We start from the raw sequence: 27,905 nt of genomic DNA on the forward strand, positions 1-27,905 counted from the left end.
GGGATGTTTTTTGCAGGAATAAAGGAGGAGATCTAGCCTCAGATATGTCTGCTTATTCCAAGTCTGTTTTGATAGAAAATGAAATCATAGGAACAAAATATAATGAGCTTAATATTTATATGATGCCTTTTGTTTAATGTCATATATTTTTAAAACATATTGTGATTTCTAGAATTTTACATTTTAAAAATCATAAGGAAATTAAAGTAACAAAGTATCAATGTATAGTCACAAGAAAATTGGACTTTGTATAGATATTGTGTCATATAATGGAAGTAGTAAGAACAATTATCCTATAAGCCTTTAAAAAATTTTTCTTGCCCTATGACCTCCCACTTCAAATTATTCCTGATTATTCCTCAACATGCTATGCAATAGTAGTATACTTCACTTTGCCTAGATAAAATTTGGGATATATTGTGCAACTTATTCAACTTGAGCCAGTTATTATAGAATCCATTTGTATTTCTGGATGATTAAATAGGGGGAGGGTTATAGAGCGGAGTACTGTACACTATGCTAAGTACTAAAATACATATCAAAGAATCGTGAATTCTCAGAAGTTGTCTATTTCAATGCTCAGTGAACAAGAGGCTCCTCTACATTTCTTTCAATAATTTTTCCCCCAAAGAGCCCCTTGTAATGCAAGGCAGTGATTTTGTATACGCTAGGAGCTTTCTGTAAAAGAAAAGTCCCATCATTACATATTCCTTGAGGCCCCATTTATTGTCCTGTCTTTCCTTAACCACTCCTCCACCTTCCTATCTATGTTATGTTAAAATTAAGATTGTTCAGATGAACATTTGAGTAAAAAATCCTACTAGGGAAGATGCTTGAAAAGTATTTTTATGTTCAGAGTAAGGAATGGCTCTATTACTCTGTGGAAAAGGGGTACTGCACCTATCCCTCCCTCTCTCAAAATAGTAAAAATAATCATATGTCCTCATACACTGCTGTATAACACCCTCAAATATATGATTTCATATGATTGACTTCCCTAGCATCAACACTTTTCATCTCATGGTTAATGACTAGGAATGATTCCTGATTGGGACATCAGTATGAGAACCTAGACATTTTATTAGCTAGGTATACCTCATGAAATTCAGCAAGTTGGCTATTAACTGTTCAAGAAGCATTTACTGATCACTTACTCTGAACCAGCCATATATAGTTGCTGGATATACAAAATCAAGTCACCGTTGTGTGTCCTGAGGGAGTTTATATTCTATAGCTTGCCTATAAAAAATGAATCTGAAAACATAAAATACATCCTGCATACATATAAGTATATGCAAAATAAATATTATTTATGCATAGTAAAATCATTAACCCTCATTGAAAGAATGTCAAATGGCAGCTGAAAGATGATGATAAATGACTTACCTCAGGTTTTACATACGATTGCAGAACTGGGATTTTAACCCAGGCCCCTTGACCACCAGTACTCTTCCCTGCATCATCTAGAATTGCCTTGATGTAAGATTATGATTTCATTTTCATATTTTCTCTTTTGATATGGATTTATGAGAAATCAAGAGAGATATTCTCATTCTGCTAATCATGGTATTACATTTCTGTAGGAGGGCTGTGATATGGCAAATGGAAGTTTATGTCAGTCATTGAAATGCCTGTGGGAAAGTACCAGGTAAGAAACATTGAAATTGAAGGAAAAGACAATAATATTCATTTGCAGCAGGGGATCTGATAGGATAGTTCAAGAAAAATTGCAATGTACCAAATTGAGTACTTTTTGTCCTTAATGTGATATAAATTAATGTATGTGCTCCATTTTGTCTCACAGATCCAAGATTCATTAGTGTCCACCTCATCCCAGAGAGTGACAATCCAGAAGATGACAAAGTCTATTTTTTCTTCCGTGAAAATGCAATAGATGGAGAGCATTCTGGCAAAGCCACCCATGCTAGAATAGGTCAGATATGTAAGGTAAGGAAAGAATTCAATGGGATGGATTTTTGCCATATTTTTTTTGGCAATTTGTGTAATTATATCCTCTATTTAAATCCTATGATGATGGCATGTAGTTTATCTTAGTTATCACAGGCTATTCCAATGGAAATTAAAATATTAGAAGTGAAAGAAGTCAGAAATATTACCAAACTCTGGTAATCTTTGAGTATGGGCTCAGAAAAATTCAGTATGCATCATGTCCTGTGAGGAAAAACAGCCAAATTTTGAGATGCTTATAACCAGAAGCTTGCCTACCAGGTGATGATTTTTTTCAGTTGTAGTCAAAAAGACAAAAGGCCAAATACTAAAGGCATAACTTGGAGGATTTATAGTTTGTACCACTTAACAAAGTAATCTCACTAATGAAATCACTGATACTTATGGTATTAAAAAAGTGAATAGGAAGCAATTAATTCATAATGCAAGATGATGATAGAGTCCATATTATTAATTAAACTTGGCTTTGAAAATAATTCAAATATGCCTTTTAAGTGCATAAGAAGATAGTAACTGATTTTACATAACGTTTTATGACTCATAAAAAAAATCACTTTCCTCAAAACAACCCCATGATATAGGTAATATAAGTATAAATGATAGATTCCCCCTTCTGTTGATGGGAGAAATATGGTTCGCAGGGGTTAGGCAATTTGGTTACAGTTTCACAGCTGGTAAGTAGCAAAGCCAAAAACAAATCCATATGGAACTAAACTTCATATCTTGTGCACTTTCCATGCATTTTCTCTCGCTAAAGCTCAATATTGTGACATAATTAATATTTGTTTGCATTATTTCCAAATCATCTTACCTAGTCAAAAATTTCTTATAAATATATTTTTCCTCCCTGTCCTAATTTAAGAGTGTGTATGTATGTATGTAATATATATATATATACATATATATATATGAATAGTAGCTCCTACATCTCTATATCCCAAATACCTCTGATAGAGGCAAACTTTACTAAAATGTTAAAAAAAACAAAAAGAAGGAAATATAAAGATCATTTGAGCCATCTCCCTCAGGAGAAACTGAGTCCCAGGGAGATTAAGTGGTAAAAGTCAGACTAGGTCTTCAGGCTCTATGTCCATTTTTTTATGGGAGCACTTTTGTACTTGGAAAAATTACTCCTGCAAAAACCTTTTTTTCCTTCAAAAAAAGGCAACTTTCCAAAGAAACTCTATCAGTTTAATTAAGAAATAAATTTATAAATATCAATTCTTCAATGTGAAACCTTTCTCTGTCCTACTAAGAGTTTCTGTAGGAAACTAGTAAGTGTATCATTTCTAAATTCTGAGAGATAAGACAAAATTAAAATTGTGAATTAAATTCCTTATTAAAATTTCTTATTAAAATAAGGAATCCTATTCCTGTATATTTCATTATAAAATAATACTTCAAATTGGTATATCATTGTAAACATTTAGAGAATAACACATTTATTTACACAGTATGTATGCTTTTTATAAAACTTAGCATCAATAAAGTGATGCTAAGGTACATATTTTCCTAATCAGAGAGCCCGATTTTCAAAATTCAATATTTCACATGTCCACTATATTTTTGCAAATATTATTTTCATAGAAATTATCTTTGCTTCTTGGTGTAAAGTCCTCTACTATCAATAAATTACTTTTAAAATAGAAAAACAATATTACTGGATTTTGGACTTTACTAAAGGTTTCATTAAGGAAACATTTTCAAAATATTTCCCTGAAACATACCTGATGAATTCAAAGGCTCTTCAAAATCTAATAGTCTGTGGGGAATTTAGGACTTCTAATTACAATGTGTTAATGATATTACCATAAATACTTGTTAGAAGCTCATACAGGAGGTGAAGTACTATGAAAGTACAATAGATATATTGTCTATGCTGTTAGTGTATTGGTTGACTTTTCTGAATTGCTTTTTTCCTTTGCCTTTTTTTATTCTTTGTTACAAAAGATGACTCAGTATATAGGGAGAGTTATATGTGTGCAAGAGATGTTTTCTAGCATGGAAAATAGACAAAATATGATATTAGTATTCAGGGTCTCCTTATAATTAAACGTATTTATCGGGTTTTTTTTCCAATTATTTCTTCCCTACATTCAGTTTGGGAGATTTGTCTGACCAGTATTATGGTAGGATTGTATTTTGGAAAAGTTTCTTCATGATGGGATTCTAATGCATCTTATTTTAATTATAAAAATGCATCTACAGAACCTAATCATAAAATGAAGGAATGGATTTTATTAATCCCAAAAGCTGAATCTGTAGTTACTTTAAATAATATATAGTGTTTTGAAAATTGTGAAATTGTTAATATGTATCTGATTTTAACTTAGATTACTACATAATAGGGTAAATCATCTTCGGTCATCTTTATTTCCCTGCTTACTCCTTATTTCATATAGAAATACTATCATAGCTTTACTCATCTCCTTTCAGAATGACTTTGGTGGACACAGAAGCCTTGTTAATAAATGGACAACTTTCCTTAAGGCTCGGCTTATTTGTTCAGTACCAGGGCCTAATGGCATTGACACTCACTTTGATGAATTACGTAAGTAGCTTATGTCATTCTAAACATATTTTTTTCAGACTCTCCCAAGACTATAAAATGACATTATTTTTCTTACTCTCTTTTCATATAGAGGATGTATTCTTAATGAATTCCAAAGATCCTAAAAATCCAATAGTCTACGGAGTATTTACGACTTCCAGGTACTAAGATTACTATATTATTTTCATGCAAACTTTACATTACTAGGTCCTTTCTGACTGCCCAAGATCTGTTGACCATGACTATGTTTTCCTGATCTTTGAGCTTTTGGGCTTCTACAGGTGAGGGAAATAAGAACTTAAGTATTTTATACATATGCATGAGGACATGCAAATTATATCATATACATAGACGAGTAATGATACTACATGCTGCTGCAAATAAAATGCCTGGTTTAAAAGGCTTTCAATATACCTAGCCCATAGACCTTCTTATAGCTTTGTTTTTTTAAAAAATATAATTTTTAGCAAATGCTTGTAGTAATTTTACAAAATAAGGAAGAGATTTCCAAGTAGTTTATACTGAATTCATTCCATCTGAAGAAGGTAATCTAGATATCTAATTTATTTTCTCTGCTGATAAAAATTAACCTGGGGATTAAGGAACAAACTGGGGCAGCTGAAAGCCACTGTGCCTTCAGAAATAGGATCCTGCTACATTCTCTCACATTACTTCTCACTCTGTGGAATCCTCAAATTAAGGAACCCTTAAAGTTATTTTAAGGTTTAGAATGCATAATAATTTAGCATTTAATAATTTTAAACATGTATTAAAATATTGTATATAATATGTCCATAAATTGTGGTTTTGCTTCATGTTTTCTACTCGAAAGATATCATAATTTGGTAGATAAAAAACATGGGATTCAACTTTGAATTTTAATTTTTCTGTTTTTTCACAACTCATTCACTCCTCAGCTCCCTATAAAATGGCATCTGACTTCATCACTTCAGTTAAACTACTTTCTTAGGTATCCCTAATCATTTCTTAATGGATAAATCCAAAGACGTACCTGAATTCTCATCCTTCTTAGCCATTCTGGTGTCAATTGGTGTGTTGAGCCAACCATCCTTCTCTATGCTTTCTCTGCCTTAATTTCTGTGACACTGCTCGCTAATGATTCTCACTCAACTATTAATACCTTTTCAGTTTCCTTCACTGGTTTATCTTTTTCTTCCAGATTCCTAGGAATGGCTATCTTCCAAGGCATTATCTACTGTCTTCTCTTCTCTCCATGCTATTTCCTTTGAAGATTTCATTTACTCCCACTGCTTTAATTTTCACTTATATGGAAATGATTCTCCACATGCCATATCCATTCCTCATCTTGTCTGAAACGCTACTATTTCATATCCCAACGCCCTGCTGGACATGTCTACCTAGATGCTCTGTTGGCACTTCCAACATAATCTGTCCAACATTCAACTCATTTTCACTCCTAAACCTCTTTCTCCTCCTCCTCCCACTTCTGCCACTTTCAGTGGTACCATAGATTCTTATTCAACCCAGATTAAAAATTTGGAATCATCTTTGGTTTTTCCTTCTCTCTTACTTCCAAATTGTGGCGATTCCACATCCACTTCTCCCTTTCTAACACTCAAACTGCCATTACCCTCCTTCAGGCCCTTATCTTCTTCCATCCACCTCTACTATATTCCCCCAACTGGTATCTCTGCCTCCGATCTCTCCCTCCTTGAATCCATCATTCACAAAGTTGCCAAATTATTATTCCTGAAACACAAGTCTGGCAATATCATGCTCTCATTCAAAAATATTTCCTGTTGCCTCTATAATATAAACTTCCTAAACTATAATTATAGTTCTCCACAATACTGCAATTCACTCACTATACTTTCCAAACAAGTTCTTCAATCTTAACTATACTACTTTAATTAATGCAGGCTATTCTAATATAATTTAGCCTGCTGACTTCTTTCTCATGCATTGAGGCTTTGCTGAGGCTTTATTCGTAGGATTTTGACCTGGACAGGACATTGGAGACCATCTAATCCTAATACCTCTTTTCATAGGGGAGGAAACTGAGGCCCTAGGAGGTTAAATGAATTCTCCAAGATCATAAAAGTAGCAGAGCAAGAATTCAAACTCAAGTCTTCTGATTCCAAATCTTGTGTCTTTTCCCCTGTACACTTCTGCCTCCCATTTATGTAGTCTTCCCTGATATTTTTATCACATATGTATGTGTATACATATTTTTATTTGCATATATACATATACATACATATATACATATGTGTGTGTATTCCTGCTGATTTTCAGCCTTTTGAAGGCAGGAACAAGTTTTGCTTTCTCTGTGTAGTGTTTAGCAGTATTTCTTGCCTATAAGAGTTACATCATAATAATTCTGCATTAAACAGAAGCAGTTAGAATAAATTTCTCCTACAGTCTAGTTAACTGTGTTTGTGAAAAGAGCCACTGAGGCATTTATACCTAATGAGTAGTGGAAATACAGAAATAGTCATGCTACTCATGTGTCATCTCAATTAACAAGCAGCAGTGACTCAGAACCACCAAAACCTTCAGTCATGCATAGTTCAATCTATACATATGGAAACTTAATAGCTCTATAAAACTCATTTTTGAGTCCTTCATGTTTCTTTTTTCTAAGAGAAATGAGAATATTATAAAAAATAAATACAAACCCACAAAGGTACTACCTAGGTATTAAATAATGTATGGAATAATAGTGATTCTAGCATTAAATTTTAGGTTACTGTAAACTGTTAAGGTTTAGTTGTTATATTTTCTACACATGCATGCATTTTTTGTATAGTTTCCAAAAATTAGGAGATATATATCTTTCATGATGGTATCTTTCACATCATTTTTGTGCAGATTTTCTGCAGAAAGAAGTTTTGTTGAAAGATAGACATGCATTCCATTTTTTTAAAGTATTCACCTATATTATAATAGTACTCAAGCATAAAATTAAAGCTGATTTATTATGTTATAGCTGCATAAATAAAGGAATATAAAGAATTAAGACAAATCAATGGGGAATTCAGGCAATTTGAGTCAAATTCCCACTTTTATTTCACTCACTTGGAAATAATAGCTCCTAGATTTTAACAGTAGTAGTAATTGTGGAGATCATCTTGTTTAACCTTCATATTTAAAAGATTCTCAAAGAGGTAATGTGATGAGCTGCTGTTTTCAGATTCTTACAGAGTATGTTGCAAATTCTGGTAGATTCTGCCATGGTAGAAAGGCTTTGAGCCTCTGCTATCCTGAGAAAAGTCTAGCTCAGGGGTGGGGAACCTGCAGCCTCAAGGCCACATGTGACCCTTTCAGTCCACAATTGAGACCCTTTGACTGAATCCAAACTAATGTTCTATGAAATTTGAGTTCTGTCAAAGGACTGCACTTGAGGACCAAGGGGGCCAAATGTAGCCTCTAGGCCACAGGTTTCTCAACCCTGGAATGTGAAAAGGCTAATCTCAGTATGGTGGACACTAAGAAGTAACGAATTATGTGATGACAGCATCTCAAGAAATACAGAGAAATACAAAATGGCCACTGGCCCAAAGTGGCCACTGTCTACTCCAATAATTCAAGCAGCGAATTTATCAACAACCATAACAGTTGCAGTAAAGGGGCAAGGAGTAATAAGAATTACAGTTTTTTTCAACCATCTAGAAGCATTAATTTAATTTTTAATAAGAGCAAGAACCTTGTCCAATGACCAATAAGCAATATATTATTGGAGGAACTGAACCATATCAATATTAACATTCTCACTAGAAATGAAACCAGAAGATATTAAGAAGTTGCAGTTAAATGGAAGGATGATTCCAAGGAAGATTCTCCTTGGAGAGGCAGATAAAGGAATGGTCAGAGTTGGTTACATCATGCCACCAAAGACAGCAAGAAGCATAATTTCTTAGGACATTTGGTCAACTTCCTTTATTTTCTCCATGATGAGAAAAAGCAAAAAGACTGCTAAGAAGACTATTGTATCTTATACTCCATCTGTTGCAGAGGACAAAGTAGATAAATTATATGGAGAACTTGTCAAGAACTTCCAAACTATTAAACATATCCATTAATACTTGGTGACTTCACTGTGGAGTTGGACATACAAGAGGATGGTGAAAAAAAAATGTTGGAAAATATTTTTCAGAATTCAGACATAAAAGAGGCCAATGGCTCATAAACTACCTAGAACCCTTCCTTCCTCTTATATATTATGATTATTTTAATCCAGAAAAGAGTTGGAAGGCACTGGACATGGTGAGCACATTTTTTTTTAAATATATGATTTCATTTGTATTGGGAACTCCCAGTATAATAACTCCTTTTCAGCGATTTACATCAGCAAGTCATCAATAATTCATAGTCTTAGAGATTTGCCTGGGGACACTGAGATCTAGTGGTCAGACGGCTAGTATGTATGAGAGTCAGGATTTGATCTCAGGTCTTTCTGACTCAAAGGCCAGCCTTCTATTAATTTATAACACATTACCTTTCAAATATTCAACCTGGTAAGCACTGAATCACAGAAAAATGAAATTTACTGTCACAAAAGTTAGGATGCAACTAGTTACCAATTATGGGAAATTACTTCTGCCCTAGCTACCTGTGTATAGATGGTTGGTAGAGAAAAGGTCGAAGTCAACACCAACCTGGAAGAAAGGATAAAGATGAAAAGAAAGCACTCTAAGCAGTAAAAACAGCTCTAAACGGAACTATTCACGTAAACTATTGAGATCAGCACAGGAACTCTATGAAACAAGAAATACTGATGTTTATTATTAGCATTTTCTATATAAGTTTAAATAACTGGTGTAATCACCACAGTGAGAAAATTTAAAGGGCCCAGAAATTATTCCAGCCAGAAAACAAACTCCTTCACAACCAAAAAACCATGGCAGCCAAAAGCAAACCTGATTTAGAATATAAAATAATTTGCTGAATGTTAAAAGAGGAGGATGTTGGGAGATTACAAGCCATGTTACCTCATAAAGTGTTCCTGCAGAAATATGGGAGTAATAGCCAACTAAGACAGATAATTCCCAAAGCATTTCATTTATAGATGAAATTGGAAGGGAATCACCACAAAGAAGAACAATGGAATAAACCTGCCAGTGTTTTCATAGCAACAAATCTTTAGCATCCGTGACAGGGGAACACCATGTTTAAAGTCTACTCCCTCAGTCCCCAAAGTACTATATATGGAAGTGGAGAAGATAAGTTTAGGAAATGAAGTTGGGAAGAACAGTTAGAATGGACCAAAAACTTATGAGTTCCCTCTTGAGGTTGGCAAAATGTTGAATGAACTGAGGGTTTGATTTTTTGAGGTATTTGAATGATGGAGAAATATAGTATAAATGGGAATGGGGAGAAGGGATCAAACTTTTTAAACTAGTCAACAAAACTATAAACATAAACTAATTTTCTGTGTCCTTAATCATGAAATTATTAAAGCTTTAATTTGCATGGGAATATATAGGTCATTTAGGTCAATCCTACCTAAATTATAATTCCCTATTATGTTTTTCTTACTTAGTCTGTTATCAGGAAGGGCATAATATTCTATCCACAAGGTATTAAAATTGAAAACTGAGGTACTAGTGTCACTCAGAACTACTTCGTGACCAAATCTAATTATCTTTACAAAAGATTCCTCATTCTTCATGTATCTTAAGTACTGTATGCCTTTAAAGACTTATAACTCTTTAAAATATATAATTCCTTTACTTTCCATGAGTATATGGTCTCCTGATTATCCAGCCTACGCCATCCAACCTAACTACTCACCCACATTCTAGCTGCAAATCTATGTTGTCCTAAGGACATTACTATTTCGATGTCCCCAAATCCTGAAATGTAAAATCTTCAACATTATCCATAGTCACCTTAAGTATTCCCATCACCAACAATATTAATAAATAATACTTTATATATATGAATTGCAAACTTTTTACTAGTATAATATCTTTGTCATAATGAAGATGTTTGTATTACTTACCTTATAGACTTAGACTGAGGTATTTTTGGAAATGTAAAATGGAACTTAATTACTTACAAATAATACAATAATGATGTTTGTAAAAATCTTCAGTGTCACCTCCACCCTAAATAGTTATGCATATATATTTATAATTTATGACAAGGGCTCAACATATTTAAAGATTACACCCTGAGTTTCCAATTTGCTTTATGAGGAAGTAAATATGGAAGTCAAGAAAATCAAGGTGGAAAAAACAGTTAAACTTGATCAAGTGACACAATTTATAATATATTGAGAAATTGATTTTCAAGATATTTGGATACTTAGGGTATTACAGTGTTAATGGAAAAAAATAAATCATACCTTTTTTCTACACAACAAAAATACTATAAGCATACACATTCAGCTAGGAAACACAGAGTGCCAGGAAGTCTCATCTTCCTTAGTTCAGATCTGACCTTAAACACTTATTAGTTGTGTGACCCAGGACAAATCACTTAACCCTGTTTGCCTCAGTTCCTCATCTGTAAAATGAACAGGAGAAGGAAATGGCAAACCAATTCACTATTTTTGCCAAGAAACTCCTAAATTGGGTCATGAAGAGTCGGACACACCTGAAACAACTGAATAACAACACATCCAGAAACTCTATGAAACATGTACAACTATTACCAGTTTACAGATGAGAAAACTTAAGCTCAGCTACCTAAAGTGAAGAGTGTCAGTAGCAGGATTTAAATTCAGATCTCCTGATTTCAGATCGAACACTATTTCCACTATACCACTGCCTCATTGATACCACCACTGTTACAAAACTCTATGAAATGACATTTCTGTCCCCTTGTTTAGTGGATTGTTTCTGGGGTAAATGTTATAAAAAGGTTATGTCACTTTTAGAAGGAGAGTTGACTAGAGTTAAGATAGAACATTTAGATTTTTTTAACCATTTTAGGAATAACTTTTGAAGATAGCTCTCAAGAGTAGAGCTAACACTGAAGATTTTCCACAGTTATGATCATAATAATAATTGTGAGCATTTATTTAATACTTTATGTTAAAAAAAGAGGTCTTACCACAGTATAAGCCTGTAATGTAGGTAGTACATTACATTGTTAACCTCATTTTAAGGACAAAGGAAGTGATGATTCACTCTGCATCCTATAATTGCATACCTGGAACCTGAATCTAATTCTCCTGACTCCAAGGCCATGGTTCTTCCATTAAAGCATATTAACTAGTTCATACAGATTTGTTAATTATATGTTTTCATATGATAGCACACTGGGTATTTTGAATATAAAATGAGAAAACTAAAGAGTATTTAAAATTTTCCCAACAAAAAATAAAATTGTTTATACAGCATCATTTGGGGGCTGCTTTGGGAATGACCCTAGAAAGTTGTGAATAGGGCATTTACCATAAATTATTTTTTCTATATTTCTTTATATATACAACCACAGAACCTATAGTTTTCCAAGGATTATCTTTGCTTTATTCTAGTTTTGGTGCCCACATTCCTGGAATGCTAATTCAGTATGTGTGTGTGTGAAATTATTTTCAGCAGATGTGCATTGTAATTTTAATATCACATTTTTATTGTATCAAGAATAAGTTGACTAAAATAATTACTAAATGCCTGAGATGGTCACCTATTTATGTTCTATTTAATAAGAAAATCAGAAATTGTTTATTTTAGAATAGTTCCATGTATTATATTCATATGAAGTAATGCTCTAAAGATAAGTTTGTATGTGCTGAGGCTACATTTTTGAGTTCTGAAAATCAATAACCTTAATACATTAGAATGCAAAATGTCATTATCCACGTGGTTCTTACCTAATTAAATTGATAGATTGTTTGAAGAAATGGACTTTCTTTTTACCTTTTAGTAACATCTTCAAGGGGTCAGCTGTGTGTATGTACAGCATGAGTGATGTGAGAAGGGTGTTTCTTGGTCCATACGCACATAGGGATGGTCCAAATTATCAATGGGTGCCATATCAAGGAAGAGTTCCATATCCACGGCCAGGAACGGTAAGTCCCCTGGATATTCAAAATGAGAATTGTGTCCATGTTGGTTTTTTAAAGCAAATAAGTTTTCTAGATTTAGATGAGCATGTCTGTCTTCTAAAGCTGTTAATCTGGATGAGGAAATCATCCCATTATTACATGGTGTTATCTATTAAAAATATATACTATCTTATTTCTATATCCATATCTATATGTTTAATGGGACTCATTGAGTACATTCCCAACATACCCATTCCACAGTAAGCTTTTCCTAGGTTTCTAAATGGTAGTCTTAGTCTTTAGCCATAGTCATCATGGCTGAAAACCAAACCAAAACAACAACAACATACAAGTATTACTGCATTCAAACTTCTGTACTCTACTGGGAATTTTCATATACTAAATCCTGTCCTTTGAAGATTCATGATTTTTCTAGAGAATTAAGGTCCCTCCTGAATATCTCAGATAGCTGAAAGTGTCCTTTCCTCTGATAAACATGCTACTGTGTTGGGATGGACATTTACGTGATTATTTTTATCCAAATCATATTTCTCCCATTGATCCATTTAGGATACTTGCAGCAGTGCCATTTCTCCACAATGGCGCAAACCAATTAACCTTAAGACCCCAAACTAATCCTGTAAGAATTTTCCTTTTCGAAGTCATAAATTAAATTTACATGGAAACTGTAGCATTCACATTTCAATGTATTTTATGCTATTAAAATATGGGAAGGGGATCAAGTTGACTAGTCCATGTGTTTCATTAGGCAGATATGGTGCCAGCTGAAAGTGTGTTGCTGCACAGACACCAATCCAACACTAGTACTAGAATAGAGCTCATTTTGAATGATCTATTCGTAATGAAAAGGAACTTTATCCTGTATAAAAGAAAGGAATATGAGGGACCAAGTAATTAATCATTCAATTTGTAGCTTATTCTAATCTAAAATTTTTCATATAAGTTACTTAGAAGATGATAATAGAAAGCTTCCAGACGACATAAAGGCTTTTCTTTTTTTTTAACTTTAATTAATATTAAACTCTTCACCTCTAAATATTTTATTTCATTAAAATATATTATTGGAGTTGATTTACAATATCTCAGAAAATATAATAAAGCCATAAACCTCAGTAGGCAATTCTTTCGAGCCTTTAACTTCTTCATTGAGCTTTTTTTTTTCCTTTCCAAAATCTAGATGAATGATGAATAACCTGAGTCAAGGTACAAAGGGAACTGATTTCATCTTCTGAGCATCTTACATGATTAGGAATATCAATTAGTTACATTTCAGGTTCTAAAACTCTTTGAAAAACTCTTTGTGTCTAAGACAAAAAGCAAGTGATTGAAGACTTTCTAATCTATGAATGATTTTACTACAAGATCAAATTCAGTGAAGTCTTCCTGTTGGTGTGAATCACATCTTTCTTTAGTGTATGCTTTGTAGACTCCACTCTATACTAAATACTGATAATCGTCACCAGAATTATCTTAGGTCACAAAATGCCTAGTTCTGGTTCTGTGGTAGAAAATCTAAGACAAAAAGCCCCTCTTACAATGTTAGTTGGTTTTAGGCTCTGCATTTATATCTGTGAGGTGTTATTATGCATTTGATAAAAACAAAGAATATCTGAATGCATCATTCAGAGAAGTTTCTCTAATGGTACTGAAATGTTCTGTTGAAACATGTCTTTTTCTTAATTGCAAATTCTTGTATGATCATTTTTACCCCACCAAATCAATACTAGTGAAACAAAATTTGCAGTGTGATATAAATGGAAATGGTCTTCTTCCTCCAATTTTTATAAAACTTTAAGAGCTGAATAATGGAAAAGTACGTGTGTGTGTGTGTGTGTGTGTACTTGGAAAATTTGCACCATTAACTAAATCACCGAAAAGATATTAAACTTATGGCCATTTTTGTGAAAAATACAGTCATATATATTTTCTGGGTATGTACATGCATTAAAATGCGCGTGCGTGCACACACACACACACACACACACAACCAGAAAGCAATTAGCAATGAACTAGGATTCTCTTAACATTTCTCATACCCATCTGTACTATCATGAAGTCTCTATTATTCCACCTTTAATTGTCATTGACAGATATTCTGTGCTCTTACATTCTCAGTGTCCCAGTAAAACATTTGGAGGGTTTGACTCGACAAAGGACCTTCCAGATGATGTTATAACATTTGCAAGAAGTCATCCAGCAATGTATAATCCAGTGTTTCCTATTAATAATCGCCCAATTATGATAAAAACAGATGTGAAATACCAGTTTACGCAAATTGTGGTAGATCGAGTGGATGCAGAAGATGGCCAGTATGATGTCATGTTTATTGGAACAGGTAAGAGTCAATTTGGCATTAAATTTACGTGTCAGTTATATTAGACTAATGTGCTCAGTACTCCCCAATACTGAATATCTTTTAAATATTAAAGTAACCAAAAAAATCCCAAACAGACAAAATCAAGGTAACCAAAAGGAGTTACCATATTAATTTGCAAGGTCTAACAGACTGCTGATCATTGGACAACTTGAAAACTGAACATTAAGTCATTAAAAGCCTATTAAAACAATTCTCTTCTCAGGTCTGTTGACAGCACTTTAATGACTTTCCTTTTCAATGTGACCTAAATTTCTCCATGATTGAATATGAACAGGTGTACCTAATGATTAGGAGAACATTTGGTGTCCCTAGTTACTTCACTGGGGTTCAGTAGCTGCCTCACTATTTTTTTTTTCACTAGAGCAAAGAATTATTTTTCCTTTCTGTTCCTGAAGGTTTCCTAGTTTTGTGGAACAGCTTAGCAAAATAACTCATTGATGTAACGTGATTTGAACTTGCCTAAAACTGACAATAAAAGGAAGAAAGAAAGAAAATTATCATTAAAATGTGTTTAATTTTCCTTTAGGTCATTGGAAGAGTTCATGGCAGAAATGGCAAAACTCTCCATGGAAACATCCAAGCTCTTGCTCTGTAGAACTTTAGAAAAAAATATGAATTTTATAACCATTCCTATTTTCCTACACAAGGTCTAAATGTTCAGACTCCACAATTTGAATCTAACCTCTTTGGTCTGTGACTGGTTCACACTGGTACTATGACATAAGCTGCTTTTATTTTTTTTCCTCTGTAACATTAATACTATTTTTGAATGGTACCAGTTGCAAATCTGCAACTTGGTACTAAGGGTCAGATTCCAAGGCAATAAATCTCTAGCCTCCATCCTTGTTAGTGCCTGACATAAATCAGTGGGAAGCTGATTACTCTGCTGAAACTTCATGTAGTAACATTTATTTTCCTTAGTTGGGAAACAATGAACAACATTTACAATTGCCAAAGAAAAATGCAACTGGGCAACAAGTACTTTCGAGACTCAAAGATTTTAAACCAGAAGTATTTGTGCTATCAGGTATGATAGTGTTAGGTCCTAATTAATATTTTATCCTTCATTTTTATGAGTGATACACCTTCATTAAAAGGGTCCAAGAAGAATATGGATATGATTCTTTGCAATATTAATTGAGTTTTCAATTAATTTCTTAGAATATTAAAATGCTAGAAAGCTTAATAAACCATTTTTCCTGTGTTCAAAATCTGGAGTAATTGAACATACAGCAAATGCCACTCAATTCCTAAAGTTTATACCATCCTCACTCCTCTTTTTTGGGGAAAATTTTTGACAGTGCAAAAATCTGGTAGTCATTGTGATGTCTGCTTTGAGATGATCAGCAAAAGAAACAAAATCTGATCTTTTGAAGCCTTCCTGTCACAAACCAGGACTAAAATACTCACTTTCATGATCACACTGAATATTAGACTTGGATGGAATATCAGTCAACAAAGTCTTGGTCTATCTGTCAGTAAAGTGAATTTATAACAGTAATTGTATCTTTTGAAATGAGTTGCTCACCAGAGCCTATTAATCCTAAAAGAGTATGACATTGTTTGAAATGTTAGTCTGTAAAACTTGATTTAAGACTCTAAGTTTTGTTTGTGGTTCCAGAGATATCATCAGAGGCAATGAAGAAAATCACGCAGAGTAACTATACTTTTGGAGTTCTGAAAAGCCTAAGTTCCTATAAATTCTGATGAGTCTTCTTAAAAGAGTCCCATATTCTGATTTTTCCAAGATGCATGGTTAACTTATTTTAATTCTAGAGCATCCATTGGGGTTTTTTTTTTATCAGCATTTGTAACTCTATCAACAAGTGTAACTCTATAGGGTTCTCATTAGAGGTAATCATGCTCACACACAAATTAATCCTTTATAATATCCTTACTGATGTAACTAAGTAGCCCCTTAATAATTACAGTCGTTTTAAACATGTGTTTAAAATTAGCAATGTAGCCAAAATAAGAATCAATTAATTTTTTCTCTATATGCATTTCTCCTGCCATAATTGAAAGTTCAGTTCGTTAGCTTTTGGTTAATTAGGAATTTCCCCCACTTTGGTTCATCAAGTATTAACAAAAATATATAAATTTAGAAATTAGAACTTTGCTTTCCAAATAGAAACTTATCCACAGTACTTGTCACAAGGGAGAATTTGTATTTTTAGAAATGAATAGAAGATTTGAGGAAATAATAATACCAACTGTAACTCGGATCAATCATGTTTTCTATTATTTTAATTTCCTTTTTTCCTTATTTTTTATTTCTGTGGAATTAATTATCCAGTGTTTAATCTTTAAAAAGCCATTGATATATCATATTATTGTTTCCTTTTCTGAAATTAAATTGTCATTCATCACAATAATTGTGTGACTGTCTTTGTGGATATACATACATGCACACACAGTAAATCATTTTATCCCACTATTCATTTCCCAGATCCCAAAGATCTGATGTCCTCATCAGTTAGTGTTTCTTAAGAGTTCCTTCAAAATGCAATTACTACCATAGTTTTCGTGTTTTGAAATAAAAGTGGAAAAAGGTTGCATTCCTATTAGGATAAACAAATGCTTCTTGTTCAATGGAGTATGCACATAATTTTTATGTATTCCTTTGTGGCAAGTAGCAATTGAGATCTTTTCAATAGTAATAATGACAATAATGTTGCCTAATTCTATTTAGATATCACAGTTATTAAACTTGTAATAATTCCTGTTTGGTTAAATATGTTGGGTTTTGTTTTTATTTTTATTTTTTTTTTTTAGTTTTGGGGGCAGTATTTATTTGTTTGGGGTTAAATATATACAGGAGACAGTTAGGTGGCCCAGTGGATAGAATATTGAGCCTGGAGTCAGGAAGACCTGAGTTCAAGTCTAGTCTCAGACACGCACTATCAATGTCATCCTTCTCAAGTCACTTAACCTCTCCAATGGAGAAGAAAATGACAAACCACTCCAATATCTTTGCCAAAAAAAAACCCATGTGGAGTCATTAAGAGCTGGACATACTAAATAACTGAACAAATATATATAGCTTTTAGAGAACTCCATTCATATATCAAAATCTTTTGTCTTAGATGAAATACTCCCCACTTAGGTTGCTTAAAATATGTAATGAATACACTAAATATTCTTAGATTTATCATATATTAATTTTGTAAGCACAAAATAAAGTTTATTCATTTATTTTAATACTATTATGCTCTCCATCACTACATAACCTTTTAAATAATCATCTCCTTTTCTTTCTCTCAAAGATATTGGGACAGTTCTCAAAGTAGTTTCAATTCCTAAGGAGACTTGGCATGATTTAGAAGAAGTCTTACTGGAAGAAATGACAGTATTTCGGGTGAGTATTGCTTATTTCAAGTGTCAACAAGTTCAGCTATACTTTTCCCCTTGGACAGCTGCACATTGAACTTGGTGTAGACAAGTAATCTAGCATGCCCTTCTAATTAGCTCATCAATTAAAAACCAGGCACTAGTCAAAATAAATTTTAGAAGTTCCAATAGTTGTTTAAACTAAGGATGATGAGAATTATGTTGCAGATTTATTTTGTTATGTCACTACTTTTTTCCAATTCTTTTTAATTCAATACAAGAAACATTTAATACTTACTATGCATAAGAAATTTTCCTTGATGTTGATGCATAAGACATAGTCCCTGCCATTAAGAGCTTAAATAATTGCATCACAGTGATAAGACAAACAACAATAATAGAAAATTAAATGAGATAAAGACATAAAAAGTGGTATAAAATGTTCTAGCAAAGATCAGTGGACAGAGAAATAACTAAATCAGGGAAGACTTCAGCAAAGAAATGACAATGGAGTTGGATATTATAGGATTTTGTCAGCTAAGGTGGAAGACAACTCAAGCTATTAAATAAAGCCTTTTATACTCTTGAAAAGTGATCAGAGAAATATATTCATTTTATTTCTTTGATTCCCATTTTCACCACCTTGTGGTAGTGTCAAATCAGAAATTAAAGCAATGTTGTGTTCTCACTAGGTTATTCTGTTTCTGTAGAGATGGGATAAAAGAGAACAAAATGGAAAGGAAGAGGTGTAATTATCCTAGTGGAGAGTCTCTTTTTATGTCATTTGGATGGAACAAGATGAATAGGTTTCCTGAAAATGCTTACAGAATCGAATTTGTGGATTTTTGAAAAAAAAAGCGGATTTTTAAAAAAATGCAATATAGAGAAGAGATGAAATAGTATACTAAAAAAATTATTGAAATAGGAATCAGAAAACCTGGGTCCCAGTTCTAGATCTGTCACTGACTACATACTGATTCAATGGAAAGAGCATTCTCTTACTTACTATTCATAGAACCACCAGCAAATTATTCAATACCTCTGAGTCATGATCTCCTTATCTGTAAAAGGAAGGGAGATGGTTGAATTAGATTATCTCTAAGATTCTTTCTGGCTCTAAATCTGTGCTGTAATCTTTCTGAAATCTGGGGAGTTGGAAGACTTTTGGACTTCCATTGGTGTCCTGTTCTTGTCTGCATCTGGAGCTAAGAACAATTTAGTTCCACTGAGGAAAGGCAGTTTCAAAACACTAAGCAGCGCAAGAGGAAAGTTGTAAGATGCCTATGGAGAACTTCATAATTACTCTATAAAGGGAGAAGAGTATTTTCAGCAATTAGAAGCAGGGAATTATTCCTTTTCCACAAATGCTCTTGGAACAGGAACCCACTTTTCCCTGGATTTCATATATATTGGCAGAAGAGTTTACTATAGACTTCTTGGGGTGAATGTTCTATCAAAACTTTTCTTACTATGCTTAGTAAAATACCACTTCTTAAAATCCTAAATAACTAAATTGACAGACTAATTGTTATCAAATAGTAACTGGAAAGGAGGTGGGCAATGCAGCACTGGGAGCTGGTGAGCAGTAACTTTAAAAACTATACCATAATTTTTTAGAATTTCCTTAGAAACATGAGGGTGAAAGTTGTACCAAGGCTCAGGCTTTGAGGACTCTGAGATCATTGTTAGTTTAAGTGTGGGTGGGAGGTTTGGGAGAACAGCTCCAGAGAATGTGCTAATGGCAAATATAAATGAGTAACTATTCAAAGTTGTTTACTGTCCTCACCTATGTAAGAAATACTAAGTTACATTCTAATGTATGGTCAATAAAGCATTTCAACAAGAAATGCTTATACTTTAAGATCTGGGTATTACCTTTCCCTACATTATTCTCTGCAATAGCTCCTGAACATTATTGTCATTGCTATTTCTGTGGTACTCAAGTAGACAAAACATATTTGGGCAGAATTTAGAGAAATATTTACTTTAAACATTCTATGCTCACAGGCAAAGCTTATACTCAGATTGCAACCTACAGATTGGAATATTTCACTGTCAAACTTTGTTTAATTTTGTAGTTTAAAAAAAACCAACAACACATCAAACCAGTCTCTATATCCAGTGAAATGAGAGACAATTTTGTGGTCTCTGGTCTATATTTCTCCTTGAGACAGAAAAGTTATATTCTCATTATATCTGCAAAAGTAGGTAGATATGATCTCGTAAAATGCACCTAAAGCCAACTAGTTAATTTATCATCATGTTATACCCATAAGGTAGTTGTTATTAAATCATTTTTGCTGAATCAAATAAGATTATTGACAACATAATATTATGTTCATAGTTATGCCACAAAGTCCCTAATCAATTTCTGAGCATTCCAACAACTGAGATTAACTTCAAAGAATTTTTATTACAGGTTAAATCTAAGTCTCAAATAGAACATAGGAAGAAAATCTACTGCTCCCTAATATAATTTTCCTGACTTAGTAAGTGTCATCCAATTCTTTTCAAACATACGGTCCAAGATAAAGTTTAGCCCTAACTAAAATATTCACCTGTTTAAAACTCTAGGTATGGACTCTTAAATAAGTATCACAGTGGCTAAAGTATTGGACCTGGGGTCAGTTCAACCTGCCATAGATTCTTTTTTTTTAATCAACTTATTTATTTACTTTTAGTTTACAAGATTCAGTTCTGCAATCCCTTGAGTTTCAAATTTTGTCTCCCTCGTTTTCCTCCCCGCCCCCCATGGCGGCATTCAATCAAATATAGGATCTGCATATACCTTCACATTAAACATTAGTCAGGTTGTAAAGAAGGATTATAACCTATGGAACGAACAATGGGAAAGAGGAAACAAAACAAAACAAAACAAGAAAAAGAAAGAGAGCAGGTAGTTTGTTTCAATTTGTGTTTACACTCTGTAGTTCTTCCTCTGGATGTGAACATCTCTTTCCATCTTGAGTCTTTTGGAGTTGTCTTATAATTTTGCATTGCTGAGAAGAGCCCAGTCTATCAAAGTTAGTTGTCACACATATCTTGTGTCTGTAATTGTGTACAAATTTCTTCTGGTTCTGCTCTTCTCACTCAACATCAATTTGTCTAAGTCTGTCCAGATTTTTATGAAGTCCGTCTCCTCCTCATTTCTTATGGCACAAAGTATTCCATAACATTTATATACCACAACTTGTTTTGCCATTCCCCAATTGATGGGCATCCCCTTGATTTCCAATTCTTTGCCACCACAAAAAGCTGCTATGAATATTTTTGTACATATGGAGCCTCTTCCCTCTTCTATGATCTCTTTGGGATACAACCCTAGAAGTGGTATTGCTGGGTCCCTGCCATAAATTCTTACTGTTGGTGTGACACTAGGCCAGTCCTTAACCAACCTATCTTCAGCTTCTGTTTCCTCATCTAAAAATTGTACGTAATAACAATAGCTACTTGGTAGTGGGCAAACTCAGTTACCTAAGAAATCTGACAGTGACCCTAAATTCCTTTTGACATTGGATACTTCATTCACCATTTTTACATCCCTTAAGAACAGTTTTTTTTATAAAAGTAAAAATGCCCTCTGAAAGGTCTAAAAGGTCTTTTAAAATTACATATAAATGCAATATATTATTAAAAAATTCATGAGGTAAATAATTAAAGAAAAAAATGAAGATTGGCATGAAGATGCTAAATTGATTTTAACTTTAGTTAGGACCAAATTTTGGTTAACACCAGCTATGGAAATCCATAGCACTGCCTAAATTTCAGTTCATTAATAATAAACATAATGGGTCTTATTTATAGCTCTTCTGAACTGGAAGGTTTGCAAAGCTGTTACATTGATAACATGCATTTTAAACCCAATTTATGCAATATTTCAAGAACAGCTGAGCAAACAAATGAATGAGTTCAATTTTCATTCAAATGTAAAACATAATTGATGCTTTCCAATACCAAGTCTATTAAATTATTTGTAAAAGAGATTCCACGTGCTTAGCATCCAGTGAACCTTGGTGAACTCTGCTGGGATCAATATGTTGAAAGCTATGCAAGTGTGAAAGTTTAATAAGGATTAGATAATATGTTGAATAATTTTTTAAAATACCATTAATTGGAACTATATAAATACAAGCTTGGAACTCTGTTTTTCCATTTTATTTTAGTTTGAATTTGACCTTCCTACCTAAAATGGATAATTAAAATAAAGGTTTCTAAAGCTGCATTAGTTTGAGATGGAAGTCAGATTCAGCATGTATTTTACAGTAAAACACTTTATTTTAATGAATGCCATCTTGACATATTATTGATTCAGATACCTCAGCAATGAGTTATGGGCAGTGAGCTATTTAGAACCATTATTAATTTCTAGCCTTTCTTTAAAAGCATTGTTGAATCCTAATTTAAGTATGTTGAGACAATAGCATGTCATTCTGTGGTTCAAAATGCAATAAGTTTATCATTCAGATTTACTGTTTATTCATTTTCAGCTGATACATAGATATTTAGATTTTTATACTTGCATTGCTTCAAATTTTAAAACTTAAATGAAAGACATTACCATCTTCAATTTGGAAAAACTTTTGGTGTGACAAAAATAATTACCATTTTTTGAAAATCTCATTATAGAAAAAAAATCTGTTGATTAGAAGAAGCTGCTAAAGATGCCTTTTCTCCTTATAAATCATTCATTTAGGTTTGGTGTGTTCTGTTAGTTGATTCAGACACTGCTGATACAAAGCAGTCTAAATATAAGGTTCAATTTTATCTTTTCAACATGAATAATAACTTTTCTTCATTTATTGCTTTATACGCTACCAGTGCCATCAATTTCTTTTCTTTTTTTTTTTTTTTTGGCTTTTTTCGTGGGGAGGGTAATTGGGGTTAAGTGATTTGCCCAAGGTCATATGGCTAGTTTTTGTGTTCAGTGTATGAGGCCAGATTTGAACTCTGGTCCTCCTGACTCCCAGGCTGGTGCTCTATTCACTGCACCATCTAGGTGACCTGACAATGCAATCAATTTCAAAATTGGTGTCAAACTTGCTGCAATATAGTGAATGGGGCCAGACTAGAGTCAATCCAAATCTTTCATTATGTGTTATCTAAATTAATTGTAGTTAGCTTAGAAACCTGCATCTAGGTAATGATTTCACAAAAATAGTGAAACTTAAAGAAATCACTAAAAGAATTTGATTAAAATCTCAGTGCCTGTAGAAATCAATAAACAAAATATTCTTGATTTTTTTTAACAAGTCATATTTTTTTATAAAATGACTATGGTAAATACTCTTAAATTTACAAACCAGTCAATTGCCTGTTAAATGATTGTTGAAGGAATATATTTGTCTGTTTCACAGATCCTGAGATAAAAGGCTGGAAGATAAGATCTAGCTCAGTAACTGTTGAAAAAAATTTTTATTTTAAAGTATTATTGGCATGAGCTTTAAGTTTCTAACAATAGAATACAAATTTTTGGAAAACTGGTCATACAACCAATTTCAAACATGGAATTTTTTAAGAAATGTAAGTAAAAAATATGACAAAGTAGAATAGCAGGCAAAGGAGGGATAAAAGTATATTCATAAAACTGTTAAAAAACAATAACAACAAAAGGCAAGAAGGAAATTTCAAGGAGAGGCAAACAGATTTTGAAGACCTGACTAATAACATCTTTACATAGTGATATAGTGATCTCTTAAACTCCTGCAGTATTCCTCTCTGGACCACTCATCTAGTCTTTATGTACTTATATTATTAGTTTTCAAAAATAAGGCTTTATTCCCCTTTGCTCTCAGTAGAAGGTGCTGAACATTACATGCTGCCCAATTCAGTATTTCCAAAAATACAAAAGGGATTGAGAAAATATCTTGTTTACTGATTGTGATGAATTGTTTTTCTTTGTTGCAAGGGGAAGGTTAAATGGCAGCTAGAGTATATTAGGAAATGATTTTGGTATTAAAATAAAAGCTATCAATAAAACTAAAAAAAACCCTTTTTATTTCTTTTTTTCCTACAAAAAGTTTAACTTTGTTTTCTCTTTTCTTTTAGGAACCAACTGTTATTTCAGCAATGAAGATTTCCACAAAGCAGGTACTTTTATATTACTAGGAGAGATTTATTTTTAATTTCAAAATAAGACATTTTAGATTTTTATATGATACATGCCATTTTAAAAAAATGAAGTCATCTAGATAAGTTCCCTAATTTCATGAGAGAGAGGCACTGAGGTTGTGAGAAGTTAAAGGATTTACCTAAAGTAAAACAAATTTTTATGTGTCAGAGTGAGGATTTGAACTCAGGTTCTATGATTCTCTTTTCTCCACACTGTTCTACCTACATTAGATTTCAAAGAAGCAAAAATATTATTCTTTTTCTTTAATAACCTGAAAAGAGGGGCAGTCAGGTAGTACAGTAGTAAGTAGAGTGCTGAGCCTGGAGTCAGGAAGACTCATCTTTCTAAGTTCCAAACTAGCCTCAGACATACCAGCTCTGTGACACTGGGGAAGTCACTTAACCCTATTTGCCTCAGTTTTCCTCAACCATCAAATTAGCTGGAGAAAGAAACAGCCAACCACTCCAGTATATGTGCCAAGAAAACTCCAAATAGGGTCACAAAGAGTCAGGCATCCGTAAAAAAACAACTTGAAAAGACAAAATACATTTAGATTTAAGGTATGGTGAATAAGGTTAGAACAATCATAATGCTTCATTGACTAATAATATGTACTAAAAGCACCATACATATTATCTATTTAAACCCTCCTTACAACCTTGTGAATTGGGTGTTATTTCTATCCTCATTTTACAGATGAGGAACTGAGGTGAGAGAAGTTAAGTGATTTGCCTAAGACCATGTGGCTAGTAGGTGTCTACCTGAGATGGGATTTAAACTCAGATTTTCCTTCCTCCAAGGCCAACACTTTTTTAAAATATACATATTTTAAATAATATGCACCTGCATATTATATACATGTATCATAATTTTTACTTAAAAATAACTTCTTTCCCTTGATCGTATACTTAGTTAAAAAGTTTGAATAATAATGGGTTAAAACATAAAGCTATCAATTAAACACATTTACTTCAAGTCATTTAAGTTAAATTTTAAGATTATTAAAATTTATTGACAGTCACAAAATGTCTATAACTAAAATTTGAAGGGTAGAAAAGAGATTGATTTTTTTCATTTGAAACCTTTGTGGGATTTCGTTTGGAAAGGATAAATATTCCTGTTTTGGTATCTGTAGTTTTCCAAAAATAAAAAAAGGATTGAGAAAATATCTTTGTAAAAAATATCGTATAAGAGAAATGTTTTTGACTGTACAGATCTACAAATTCTTCAATATCCTCTCCCCTGATAGATACAATTCACAACCCCTTTTACTCTTTTATAGATATTATCAAGCAGTTCTTTGGCAGGAAAAAAACACATTCATTCATCCCGTGACCAACATTCTGGGGTATAGGCTAATTTTAGTGATGTTACTCTGGACAGAATTTGAGGCATTGCCAGTCTACTCAAAGTTAGTAGGACCTGTAGGAGATTGCTAACCACTGACGTAGCCTTTGCAAACACAGAGGCAACTTTAAGCCATGACACATTGGAGTAGGACTTAAGTGGAAATTTAAAGGAAATATCATATCACTTATGTTCCTTCTGAAATTATAGAATTATGGAATGTCTATTTGTAGAAGGGCATTATTTTCTGAGACGCTTAATAAGCCACCTTCTTGATATGGATCTTTTCTTCAAAGATCATTTTATCTACATGAGAAAGCTTTAGTTTACTTGGAGCTCTAGAAAACGATTTTATTATTTAAATATGTTTACATTTTAAAGCTCTGAGCAAAAGTTACTCTTTCCCAATTGTATATAAAGCCCCATGCTTATTAATAGTATTTATTATGATATGTGAGTCTTAGTTTCTCCTTTCAGATTTAATGAGTGCTTTGGCAGCACACTTAAGCAAAGCAGATGATGGCTAAATGATGTTATTTTCACAAACAAGTTTTATTTTTACTTTTCATGAATTATGTTTTTGTTTCCATAGTGTTGCCAGTTATTTCACAGCAAATGCGTACAGTTCAATAATATAAATTAAGAACAATATTTTGCTGCTAAACAATCTTTTTTTTCTTTTTTCCTCAATAATTGAAAGCATTGTTTTGATTTGGAAATATGTCTTCAAAAAGTTTGTTTTATTAGGTAGTGGATCCTTCCACACTCTTCAAAGAACTGCTATTTCAAAAGTAGCCCACTATTACCTAGATTAACCATGCTTTGAGGATACTTTAGTTAACCCAATGTAATACTAATTTGATTCTAAACATATAATTTGGGAAAAATAAAAACTAATTTCAGTCTTTCTCATCATAAATGAGAGTGTTTAACTAGATGATCTGTAAGACTCCTTCCAATTCTAAAACCATTCAATGAAATGAGAGCAGTAGCAGCAGCAGCAAACTCCAAGTTTGAGCAATGTGATAGCTGCCAAGTACATCATTCAATGAAATAAGGAAATAAAGTGGATATGAGTGAAACTGGGAAGATAATCACTAGCTAAACTGATATCTTATGTATTGATGCAATTTGAGGATCATTCTTCTAGGTCTGTCTTTTAACTTACACTTTTTATTTTCTTTTAATTGTTAATCATGCTTTATTCCTTGAACAAGATATTAAGACAGTATTTTGCTAAAATGGTCATCCTCTTTCCACAAGGGTATATCAAAATAGATTGATAAATAATCTCTAAGGCATTGAGAGATAAAATGTGTAAGTGAAACTCATAGTGGAAATATCATTGACCTGATACTGTCATCTTACCCCTCATAAGCATGTTTTCACCTGTTCTTATGACCCAACATTTGTCAGTTGTTGGCAAGGAAATATGGGGATTTCCAGGATGGAAGCCAGACTGGAATATTTCCTCACATAATGATTTTTAATAGAATAGCTTGCCTTATATTCAGCATTTAATTTGTTACCTTCACATGTGACTTCTTTACAAGATCCTGCCTATTATAAAAATATTTTACATTGAAAAAATATTCTGATTTCATCAAGTAGTCGGAAAAGCTTTCACCACTCAAAGAAGAAAGAAAATCAATGCCCATCAAGATTATCTCCATGAAATACCTTATGGTTAAAAGGATTTGGTATACTTCAAAGTATTTGAATTGCCTCTGCCATTTTTCTGACTTTGTATTTCCTCACTTTCTGGCAATCATCAAGTTATCCTTTCAGTCTTCCCATCCTTTCATGGACCTTTCAAATATTATTTTTTCTTTGAAATCTCTAGAACTCATCAAAAATATAAAAGTCTTCTCTTGAAATGGCATGTGAGTTCTTAAATACTATCAGAGGAGAGGTGGGTTTTTTTGGTTAGTCTGTTATCTAAATTAAGTTTTTTCAAAAACTGAATTGACCAGCTTGACCAAGAATTTTCCAAAATTATTAGGTCCATAAGATAAGTCTTCTTCATTCAAGTCTCTCATTCTTCCCACAGTGGCTTCTGAATTTCCTCCAATGAATATATAAGCACTGTATTTGGATTCCAGAACCTGGGTTTAAATCTTGCTCTGTCATCTAGGTGGCAGTGTATTACAGTAGGTAGAAAGTGATGGACCTGGAGTCAGAGGGACCTAAGTCCAAATCATGCCCATTCAGTATTCAGATACCT

General features: G+C 33.0%; 1 protein-coding gene across 17 annotated transcripts in view; it reads left to right on the forward strand.

The window, feature by feature from the left end:
• LOC138176019 (semaphorin-3A) overlaps nt 1-27,905 on the forward strand; it is a 665,616-nt gene that overhangs the window by 601,144 nt on the left and 36,567 nt on the right. For all 17 annotated transcript variants that reach the window (XM_069106728.1, XM_069106733.1, XM_069106729.1 and 14 more), the window contains 7 exons: nt 1,805-1,947; nt 4,405-4,519; nt 4,611-4,680; nt 12,377-12,521; nt 14,634-14,853; nt 18,162-18,253; nt 24,271-24,312. In XM_069106728.1, the coding sequence (XP_068962829.1) occupies nt 1,805-1,947; nt 4,405-4,519; nt 4,611-4,680; nt 12,377-12,521; nt 14,634-14,853; nt 18,162-18,253; nt 24,271-24,312 (827 nt within the window). The remainder of the gene's footprint in view (nt 1-1,804; nt 1,948-4,404; nt 4,520-4,610; nt 4,681-12,376; nt 12,522-14,633; nt 14,854-18,161; nt 18,254-24,270; nt 24,313-27,905) is intronic.

This window comes from Petaurus breviceps, unplaced genomic scaffold (assembly GCF_028583685.1).
Source record: "Petaurus breviceps papuanus isolate PSGF00001 unplaced genomic scaffold, PetGlider_PUasm1.0 80, whole genome shotgun sequence".
In the NCBI taxonomy this organism is placed as follows: Eukaryota; Metazoa; Chordata; class Mammalia; order Diprotodontia; family Petauridae; genus Petaurus; species Petaurus breviceps.